This window comes from Equus asinus, chromosome 3 (assembly GCF_041296235.1).
Source record: "Equus asinus isolate D_3611 breed Donkey chromosome 3, EquAss-T2T_v2, whole genome shotgun sequence".
NCBI lineage: Eukaryota > Metazoa > Chordata > Mammalia > Perissodactyla > Equidae > Equus > Equus asinus.
In genome coordinates, this window is record NC_091792.1 from 140,770,677 (window position 1) to 140,782,388 (window position 11,712).

The 11,712-nt window shown below is 41.3% G+C and overlaps 1 protein-coding gene across 3 annotated transcripts in view; it reads right to left on the reverse strand.

Annotated features, from left to right (window-relative positions):
• Positions 1 to 10,510, reverse strand: part of STIM2 (stromal interaction molecule 2) — a 172,185-nt gene extending 161,675 nt beyond the window's left edge. Inside the window, exon 1 of one of the 3 annotated variants that reach the window (XM_044767670.2) lies at positions 9,954 to 10,510. In XM_044767670.2, the coding sequence (XP_044623605.2) occupies positions 9,954 to 10,359 (406 nt within the window). In that variant the 5' untranslated portion in view covers positions 10,360 to 10,510. Of the gene's footprint in view, positions 1 to 7,491; positions 7,529 to 9,953 lie in introns of those variants that run through there. The other 2 variants (XM_044767669.2, XM_070506103.1) reach the window with 2 other exon arrangements.
• Positions 10,511 to 11,712: the final 1,202 nt, after the last annotated feature.

An 11,712-nucleotide genomic window follows, 5' to 3' on the forward strand; every position in this document is an offset into this window, starting at 1 on the left:
AATAAAATATACAATGCCAGGCATAAATTTGAATTCCACACACAAACATGGATGAAGATACACTACAAACTGGCTGACCACTGACTCTACCATAGTGGGTATTTGGTAATTCACAATCTCCAGTTAGCACTCTCAAATGCCAATGTCTATGATAAATGTCATTCTCCACTCAGTTTCCTCCTCTCTCACCATTATACTTTTCCCTATCTGACAAACTCTTACGCATTCTCAGTGAATATTTTTACTCTGGGGGAAAAAGTCTTCATTAACAACCCAGCTCTCCACATCAAAGTGAGGAACTCCATCTTTGTTATTCTGTTAAATACAGCATACACCCTTATGCCCTAACACCCTCATCACAATGTATCATCACCCTTTAAGAAGGTATATCTCACAACTAGAAGGACTTACAACTAGAATCTACAACTATGTACTGGGGGGCTTTAGGGAGAAGGGAAAAAAAAAAGATTGGCAACAGATGTTAGCTCAGGTGCCAATCTAAAAAAAGAAAGAAGATATATCTCCTCCTGGAATACAAGGCAGGGTCCATACATATCTTACTGATCTTGAAATTCCAAACACCTAACTTGGTGACTAGTACATAACAATCACTGAAGTGTTTTGTTTGTTTGTTTTGTTTGTCAATGAAGAATAAAATACAAAAGAGTGAACAAAAAAGAACTACATTTATTTATATCACACCCTTGTTCCAAAGAAGGGGAAAGGGGGGCTTATTTTTAATACTGCAAATGTATAACAAGAAACTTCTAGTAAATATTCAAAAATAGACATTTTCAGTAAATGTAGGAATGCTACTAGATAAGCTACCACAGTAGTCTCCTTTAAAAAAACAAATATAATATTTATACACTATTTTTAGATCATGCAATCCACTCTTAGGTAATTTTCAAGTTTACACTCTTCTTGTAACAATAAAAATGGCCAATTTCAACATTTTTATATCCCCAGTTCCTCTCATCAAAAAGTCACTTAATAATGGCACAAAACAGGCACTTAATAAAGTTTACAACTATATGTGCACACGCACACACAGATTCACTGAAGTCTGACTTTTTTTTTTTAAAGACTGGCACCTGAGCTAACAAGTGTTGCCAATCTTTTCTCTTTTTTCTCCCCAAATCCCCCCAATACGTAGTTGTATATTTTAGTTGTGAGTCCTTCTAGTTGTGTCATGTGGGATGCCACCTCAGCATGGCCTAATGAGCAGTGCCATGTCCGCGCCCAGGATCCAAACGGGTGAAACCCTGGGCCACCAAAGCAGAGCGCGTGAACTTAACCACTCAGCCACCAGGCTGGCCCTCCCGACTTTCTCACTTTTAGCCTCTATGGTTCTTTTTAAGATCCATTTCAACAGACCTAGAACCAAACACTGGATGTACCCTGAAAGGTATATTTTAAAAAGCAAATTAAAAAAATAGCAAAGGGTACCTATACCCACAGTTGGACAAACATTTTTTTTTTCTTTTTTTTTCCCCCCCGAGGAAGATTAGCCCTGAGCTAAATACTGCCAGTCCTCCTCTTTTTGCTGAGGAAGGCTGGCCCTGAGCTCACATCTGTGCCCATCTTCCTCTACTTTATATGTGGGACGCCTACCACAGCATGACGTGCCAAGTGGTGCCATGTCTGCACCCAGGATCCGAACCGGCGAACCCCAGGCCGCTGAGAAGGGGAACGTGTGCACTTAACTGCTGCGCCACCAGGCCAGCCCGTAGACAAAGATTTAAACTAGGTTTTTTAAAATTTGGTACCCAAAAATACAAAAGAAACAAATATCAAGGATTAACCCAGTCTGCGTGTGTGAAAAAGTAGAAAGAAGAGCTGAAGATGACAGACAGTAGGGAAACAGAGGAAAAATTACATACTTGTCACTAATGGAAAAGTTAGAGGTTTATTGCTGGAGGATAGGAATAAAGGAGGAAGAGGATTAAGATTACCTATTACTCAACATCAGGTATTTTTTAAAAGGTAAAAAAAAAGTAGTGGAAAGAAACCATGAGCGTAATAACATGAACCTGTAAAAGGTACAGTGTGTTGAAAAGCAGATAAAAACTTCAAGTAAGGGTTTAAAAAACCTTTTTCACTTATTGAGAATCATTTAAGAAACAACTACAAAGCACTTTTGTTACTCTAGGGATTTGTGGTGAGGTTGCTCAGTATTTTTTAATCACATAAATAAGATACATGCCAAATGTTTTTAAAATTAAAAGCGCAGTACTTAATTGAGTAAAATAGTTTTTGAAGAGTTCAGTTCCATGGAATGGCAAGTTTAGGAAGATCAAAGAGAGAGGTGGAGAAAGAAAGTGAAAACGAGGAGAGGAAAAAGAGTATGTTACATACAGGTCAAGATCCATAAGCGCACACAAAGAAAATTCATCTGTAAGAAACACTGGGACAAACAAAAGCACTTGAGTTTGAGATGAATGTTAGTCCAAGTAAACTGGTCCTGTCCTAGTCTGTCGTTGCCTGGTCCTGGGGGAAGTCACCACTATCTTAAGAAAACACTAAGTAGCGACTATTAAACATTCTACAACTAATCTTAGCTTTAATCCTAACATTGTTTCACTTTAGGCAATATGGCTGACAGAGCCTAGCAGAAAGGAAATTACTTAGGACTGCAGCCATGATGGCTGTGCAGTATCACCTCAAGGGCCAAATGAAATAAAGCCAAAAGTCAAACCAATCATTGGCTTGGGGTTCCCCACCCCCAATTTAGAACTTTCTTAGTAATGAAGTTCTCTGAGGAGGAAATGTTCAGCTAGACTAGAGGAACACAAGACTGAGGACAGAGACCTATGAGAGAACCACCCTTAAAATAAACAATGAAACCAGTCAAGGAGAAGAGTTACTGCAGGTAGGATTAGAAAGTGTCAAAAAGGATTGAATACCTAATACCTACCTACTAATAAAAAGATCTAGAAGCATAAGGAAAAGAACAAATCATTTAGATTTGGCATTTGAAATAATCATCTACAGATCAAGCTTGAAATTCATACAATGAAATTCAAGTTAATTTTGAAACAAATAATATGCTACTACTCTGAGACATTGTTATTCAAAGGGGGGGAGATCAACTCTGACGCATTACAATGTTAGTTCAATCTGGAAATAATTACCCTTTGTTAAGAAATAAAAACATGTATTTTTAAATATGGAATACTGAAAAGCTTTACATAAACTACTTTGTAAATTATCATACATATAAATCCAATCATATACAAAAATAATAATTTTTATACTAAATAGGCACATTTGAAGACACTCTACAACAGAGTTTCTTCTTGCATATTCTCAAGGACTTGCACCAACTTAAGTAAGTCATTCTACAAACTCTAGGTGTTTAAAATTTAAAAGTAATTTTTGTTTCTTAGACTTCCTATAAATAGATTCCTTTCTAATCTAACAATAAAACAAATTTCATGAAATTTCCTCTAAACATCTTCATAGCCACTGCATAATTTAAACTCTCAAGATCTCTACTTCTAAATAGCTTCCTAACCTCTTAACTTTTATTATCTCCTGACTTGCATCCACATAGACTTAGCTTTCTCAAACACAGAAGTCATGTCACTCCCATGTTCAAAAACCATAGTGCTTCTCAACCCTGACAGGATAAAAGATTTAGAACTCTAAGTTTAGGGAAAAAAACACTCTGAAAAGTCAAAATACCTTTTTAAGCCTTTTGCTTTACCTTAAAAATTAAAGTACATTTACATTCTCCATAACATGTGCATGTTTAGTATTGTTAAATGTTTTAAATTCTTACTGATTAAATATTTAATGTTTGTTTCCCAAATAATCTAGTAAAATGGATATGCCAAGAAAATGTGTCACAATTTTCCTGTAGCTTCCCATACTCCCAAGCACATGGCTGAGTACCCCAGTTTTAGATGTGTTGACATTTCAATACATAGGGAATAAAGTAGGGAATATTAAAGCTCTTGATAACTTGACCCAACCTTCTTTCTCCCTGCATTTCGCACTACCCTACAGACACCCTATACTTAACCCCAAATAAAAGTATTAAATTTCCTTATTCCTGCATATGTCTCCTCCTAGAAAGTCCTTTCTTTCGTTTCCACAAGAAGTCTCATCTATACATCAAGGTCCAGCTCAGACTCCACCCTCTTCCAAGTAATATTCCCTAATACCTTTCCTTTCCCCAATATTTTGCAGTCCATCATGGTACTAATCACAGTGTGTCTCACTATTACATTTATTTGTGTGTATAAGGATGCACACAACATACCAGTTAAGAATCAACGCTTTTTAATTAGAGAAACCCAGGTCGATGTCTGACTCTGCTACTTACTAAGTGTGACTTGAGCAAGTTACTTAAGATTATCCTGCATCAGTTTATATGAAATTAACAGCAGCTATCTAACAGAGTTAATCTCAGAATCAAAACAGTGAGGTAGGGGACAGCCCAGTGGCGCAGCAGTCAGGTTCGTGCATTCCACTTCGGCGGCACAGGGTTCGCCAGTTCAGATCCCAGGTGCAGACCTACGCACCACTTGTCAAGCTATGCTGTGGCAGGCGTCCCACATAAAATAGAGGAAATGGGCATGCATGTTAGCTCGGGGCCAGTCTTCCTCAGCAAAAAGAGGATTGGTAGCAGATGTTAGCTCAGGGCTAATCTTCCTCAAAAAAAAGAACAGTGAGGCATATAAAGCACTTAGCACAATACTGACAACTAGTAATGGTTTAATAAATACACCTCTTATTCCCAATAAGCAGACCCATGTGTGACTCTTTTTTGTATTCTTTCCCATTGCTACTATGTGGTATTCTGCACGTGCTTAATAATTGCTTGGCTGATGAAATCTGATCAATTCAGAAGTAATCTCCTAAGTAAATCTTAATAAGATAAGGTCCAAATTCTAGTGAATATCAAAAATGGTCTGCTAATCATATTACTGTTAATTTTAACGTTAGCTTAACCAGTTTAAACTTTAACTACCATATACATAAATACAGATGTCAAGAATCATTTTGAAAGTGTTTCACACTGCATTATTATCAATGAGTAAGCCAACATCCAAAATGCTTGATATAGTTACTCAAAAGTCTAAATTAATCTAAAAGCATTAGCATGTATCCAACCACAAAGCAAGCCGTTAGAAAATTAAAGAACACCTGTGTGGATCCTCCAATTGTTAAAGTTAAGCTAAATCCTGAGCCCAGTTTCCCAACTGGCCCTCTGAGTTATTCCTGTGCCGGGGGGGTCCCAACACAGACTAGCCAGTTCTGCCCAGGTATTCTCAAGAAGAGTACCAAGAGATGCAATGTTTCCAGACTAATAAGATTACCACTAATTCTTAAAGATTCAGAATAGACTAGATCAAAATGGACACAAAGAACGGCTGGCCCCATGGCCGAGTCGTTAAGTTGCCGCGCTCCACTTAGGCGGTCCAGGGTTTCCCCGGTTCGGATCCTGGGTGTGGACATGGCACCACTCATCAGGCCACGCTGAGGCGGTGTCCCACATGCCACAACTACAAGGACCTGCAACTAAAATATACAACTATGTACTGGGGGGATTTGGGGAGAAGAAGCAGAAAAAAAAGAAGATGGGCAACAGTTACTAGCTCAGGTGCAAATCAAAAAGAAAAATGGATACAAGTAGATTCTTTACTCTTATAGTTAGCAACAGCAAGGGAAAAAAAAAACCCTACAGCAATGGCCAAAGACTGATGAAGAAAAGGACTGGTAATGATAACTACAGTGAAGGAAAAACAGGATACAGCAGAAGACCTAGCCATCAAAAGGTGACTTCAGGAAAAACTCATAAGCTAAATTCAGAAAGAACAACTTCACAAAAGGAGGAACAATGTTTTCTGGTACTAGGTGAATGACACTGTGAGTTGAACTACTGTCACAATGTACACATCAACCCGAGTAAACACAGTGTAAAATATTCCTCAAAGCAATGTATATATACTACCCCGAAGCCAATTACTACAAAAAAAAAAAGGTGCCAACATTTGCTGGATAAATATTAGGGATGCAAGGTGAGAGAACTCAAAGTGAAGCTTAAGATTTTCCAACGATAATCATGCTCATATGAGCTATTTTCACCTAAATTAATGAAAGCCCCACAACACAGATGTGTTTAACACTAGTGAGTAAAGTAGCTCTTCTTTACTAAATGGTTATTATACTTTCAAACTAAGAATATTTTAAATTTTCATTGAAATTTTAATACTTAGAAAAGATATGTTTTAAAACATGAATTTTATATTCCTAACATACCAAATTAGTGAAAAGTCTTATAGTTAAAATAAAACCTTTACATAGGCACTAAAGAAGATTGCATTAATTCATAAAAAAAGAATGAGAGAAGCAAATATTTCTAAAGTTAAAATTAGTTTTAAAAAATTCTGAACAAGTACATAAAAGAAAAACAATTTTAATGTTTCAATTATTCTCATATTTTGCCAGAATAAAGAATTGTGTTCATGGGGGCTGGCCCCGTGGCTGAGTGGTTAAGTTTGCGCGCTCCACTTCAGCGGCCCAGGGTTTCGCCGGTTTGGATCCTGGGCACAGACATGGCACAGCTCTTCAGGCCATTCTCAGACAGCATCCCACATAGCAGAACCAGAAGGACCTACAACTAGAATATACAACTATGTACTGGGGAGCTTTGGGAAGAAGAATAAAAAAAAAAAGCTATGCTCCAAATTGATCAATCACAATAAAAAATTTAATAGGTTATTTAAAAACAAAAAGAATTGTGTTCTATATATGCTATATATTTGTGTGTATGTGTATGTGTGTGTATATATATATTCACTGTCCTTTCATAAACTATTTCTTGGGGACCATATCTGGATGAGATCAATCATTCCCACTGGGATCGAGTCATTGATTCTACATCTGTTAGGCAAAAGAGAAAAAAAAAAAAGGAATGTTTTGAATTCTTAAAGCACCACTTTAGATTATAATGAAAAACCTCTCAGTCAGCAATCCCTAACTTGCTTTAAATTTCAATCACTTTCAAAGTAACAGACCTAAAAATACATACATATATATATATATAAATATATATATAAAATTAAAGCCCTTACTACATGGCATTATATATATTGGTTTCACCTTTCAAAACATTTGCACATTGAATCCTGAAAAGCTAACATAAAAAAGGAAATGAAAAAATAAACCAAAATTCATTATGACAATGGGTCTGTTTATTTTGATGATTTGTCAGTCTCTTTATAAGAACTCGTGCTTGCTCAAAACTAAGCATGCAATAGATGATTTAAAAGCAATTTATTCTTAAAATACACTAAACCCCTAAAGTAAAACTCTCGAGAGGTGAACCTCAGTGGAGAAGAATATTTTCTAGATTTTATTAGTAAGAGGCAAACTCTTCTGAAATTTCTAAAGGTAAGTATTAAAAATACCAATTCGCAGAGGAAAAGAGAAGGTAATGTGATTTTGGCTGTCATTTGCAGAGCTATTAAGAACACTCACTGTTAAATGACAACTTTAACATGGAGCCAGAGAGAACAATTCTTCTCCCAGGATTCTTTCAAGAATTTTCCATTTTCAAAATTCACATGAAGGTTAGTTTTATTACTGATGCACTCCACTCCATTTCTATCCATTAACACTGCCTAGAATATGATAACACAGTTTTTAAGTTCAGTCTATGGTTCTACTTCCTGAAGTGTACAGTAGCCATAATTAATTATGTTCCGGGTAGCACAGCATTTACAAATGGAAACCATAAAAGAAAGCACTATTCATACCATCAGAAGAATAGGAAGGAGCACTACAGAGACCATATAGTTCAAAGAAATTCTCAATATGCTCTAACTTTATCATGGACTTTCAATTTACCTTTCTCAGATACCAGTGCCAATGACTGTATTTACACAAACTTATTAAAATGACCACAATTTAACTTTTACACTGTGTAGTTTGATTACCTTAAACTTTAAATGGAAATGTTTAACTTGTTAAAAATCAATATTCTAACAAAAGGAAAGAATAAGAACATTAAAAATAAACGCCAGGGTTAGTATTATTTTAGTAAACTTACTTTAAAGCACTAGAGCACAAACTCATTTTGTGTGATGTATCAGACTTTTTATCCAATAAGAATCACCTTTCCCTTTTCACAATGCCATAAGTAACCTAGAGAAATTCATCTTCAAAAGGATTATAGATTATTAAAATAAAATTCCATCTGAAGTCATTTTCCTGATATAATCTACATAATATACAATATATTGTTAGTGGTTAATAAGTACTAAGTTTTCTGAATCGCAAGCCCTCCCACCAATTACATATTGATGAAACATGAGACAATTATTTATTAATCAAACTTTTCTGCTCCAGAAACCAAGAGTCACACTCCTACAGCTTTTAGAAGCCCAAATATTTCTGTTCCCTCCCTTCCTGCATGAGGTATGAAACCTTCGCATTATAGTTTTATCTTGCTACTTTCCAAATAATCACTATTCTTCTCTACACTTTTATTCGCCACATTTTCATTTGGAGAACAAAGGCTACTCAAAGAATAAAACTATCCAATCTATCCTCTCACTCAAACTACACCGTGCTCCTACTAAGGATCATTCTGTAACCATTTCATCCAAATCACCCAGTGATGGGTCTGACGTTTCAAGTTCCAGTTAAAAGGGCTCGATGTGTTTCAGAGTAAAGCAAGTTATATATTCTGATCATTATGTTCTACTTCCAAAGAGCTCGAGAAAGTTTACCAACACCCTCCTCTCTAGAACAGTAAACATCCTGTGACAGATCCCAGAGAAAAGCTGCTTTGCTGTAAAGAATATAGCTCCTGAGCACTTCTCAGAGCAGCTGTTAGTAACTTTCAGACGCCTGTTTGACTATCACCTTTGTTAAATTAATCATGGGTCATCTTGTTCCACTTCACTTTTTCCCTCTTTTAGTCTTGCAGTTAACGTAGAAAACCTACAGGTCACTTTTAAAAATAAAGTACAAAGAAAAATAATAACCATTACTTTAGCTCCCCTACTTTTCCAAAGTAAATCGTTTCAAGATCCTTACATCATGACTTAAACCACAACATATCAGTTGTACAGGGCACTGGAAGGCTTTCAAAATTTTCCACCTAACCTTACCAAACATGTTCGCAAGTTTTCAGTAATTTCGAGAACGTTCTGTATTAAAAGGTGCTGGTGCAGTCTATCCGAACTGCTGCTCAAATACAAGCTCCGAATATCCTGCACTTGGCAAATTTTAGGTATATTCTGGATACCTGCCAAGCTGTCTGCACCCTTTGTCACCCAGTGATGCTCCCACCACCAAACACTTTCTATCCTTTAAAACGGCCTTCCTCCCAACCCCTCAAAAAATACACGCTAGACTTGGAGGTTTCCGCACACCAATACGGAACCACTACCACCAGAGGTATTATGGTTCTCAAAGAATCCTCTGTAGCAGCCTCCCCTGGGACACTGTGCTCAGCGGGGCTTTGAACCTGTGAGACCCGCTGCCAGCTGCCTTTGCAAAAGCAACACCAAGAGGCAGACTCAATACCGCATTGCTGCTGCTGCTGCTGCTGACTTTCCCTAGCAGCTTCAAAAAAAAAAAAAAAAAAAACCAGCCCAGTATCCTGCAGATCCTGCTGGCTTTTCTGCAGCACAGAAGAGAAACCGCCGCATTGCTCTGCGTGGAACACCCGGGAACCCGACGAAAGGGGGGAAAAGCGAGCGCCGTCGAGAGGCTCTGTCCAGGGCGCGGCGTCCGCGGGATGGGGGGAGGGAAGGCGTCCGGAGTGTAGGGGACCGCGACGAAGCAGCGGCCAGGGCGCCGGCGTCTGGGAGCCCCGCTCCGCAGCGCGCGCCGGCCGGGGCTGTCGAATAGCGGGCCCCTCCCGAGGAGGGGGGTCCCGGAGCGCCAGGCCGAGCCCCGCCCGCCGCACCCCCCCGCCCCCGAGCCCTCACCTGTCAGGAGCGCCGGGCTGTCGCCCGCTGCCGCGGCGGGGGAGGAGGCGGCTGCCGCTGCAGAGCCCGCCGCCCGCCGCCCGCGGAGGTTCCTGGGCACCAGCTCGCAGCCGTCCGCCGCGCCGGCCGCCAGCAGCCCGAGCAGCAGCAGCGCAGCCCAGCGCCGCCGCCGCAGGCAGCCCGAGGCCCGGCCGGGCGTCGCGGCGGGATGAGGGCGCGGAGGAGGAGCGGGCGGAAAGCGCAGCGGCTCTCCGGCCGCCGGCCACTCGCCCGCTCCGCGAGGCGCCGCCGCCGCCTGCGACTCCTCGGGCCGCCCCCGCCGCCTCAGACGCGAGCTCCTGCCGGGCGCCAGCCTGGTCCCCTCGGCACCGGCGGCCTCCGGAGCTCGGGTCCCGGCTGCGTTCATTGGTTCCGGTTATTTAAAAAAAAAAAAAAAGGTGAGGGGCAAAAAGGTACGGCGTCTTCAGGCCGGGCGCGACACCCGCGCTGCTGCGGCGGCGAGACCGGGCTCCGCTGCTCTGACGCCTCCAAACACCAGCCCCAGCCCCAGCGCCCGCGCCGCCGCGGCCGCCGCGGCGCATCCCCCCGCCCCCTCCGGCCCGCGCCCGTCGTAGTACCACGCTGGGCCCCGACGCCTCCTCCCCTCGCACACTCGCTCGCATACCAATCCCCCGCCTCCTTCAGCCTCTCCACCGCGCAGGCGCGGCGCTGCTGCAGTGCGCCTGCGCGGCCGCTCAGCCCCACCCCCGGGGGCGCTCCCGGGAAGACCGGAGCCCCGCCGGGTAGTTTGTAACGTTTTAGCTGAGCCTCAGAGATAGAGGGTGGAAAGAAAGCCAGGCACGTCCCCTCCCCCATCCACGCCCCCACCTCGATTGCTCGGGGGGTGGAGGAAGCAAGGGAGCGGGGAGAAGAAGACACACATCCCAAATCGTTTAGGCGAAGTATAGCCATGTAGCCGGCAACAAAAATAATTGCATGAGTCAGGACAACCTTGTCATCGGAAACAGCGGCGTCTCCAAAATTTCAATACAGGTGGGGCTTACAAGAGGTTAGCAGTGTGGCGGTGGAGGTTAACGTAGCATCGTTTTATTTACTTGTCCAACACTGAGAGCACTTGCTGCGTACCAATATGCCGGGCACTGTTCTAAGCCCTTTACACATGTACATGTTGTAACTCTAAAGGTTAGGTAGTGTTATCGTTGACTAAGGCCCTGAAATGTCAAGTAACTTGCACCCAGGACCCACATCTAATAAATGGGAGGCAGGGCCGGGTTTAGCACAGCTGAATGGAAGTAGTGGAAAGGATTTGCTCTAGCCTCTGACTCTATGTTCAAACATTACGTGAACTCATCACCTCCCTACCCACCACCCCATGGAGTCTTTGCTGTCAGTTGAAGAGGTTGACAGAAGAACGGTGGTTCAGACTTGACATGGCTTCAGCTACCTCGACTGAAGCACAGTTGTTCGCACAGAAACACAGAGGCATTTTCTCTCCCAGGGGCACAAAGTTGTTTAAGATTTGCAGATAGTGTTCTTAAGCTCAAAGATCCTATTTGGTATTGGGTTTTTGTTGTTGCGGTTTTGATTTTGTTTTTTATTGGTTTGTTTTTCTCAAGTCAAGAAGATACTCAAATTACAGAATCTCTCAAAGAATTTCTTAGGCAGCTTGCCCCACATAACCATTCACTGTGGAAAGGCAAATGCACACTTCAGAAAAGAAGCAAGAATTTCTTTGAAGCTGGTCAACCTATCAACAATT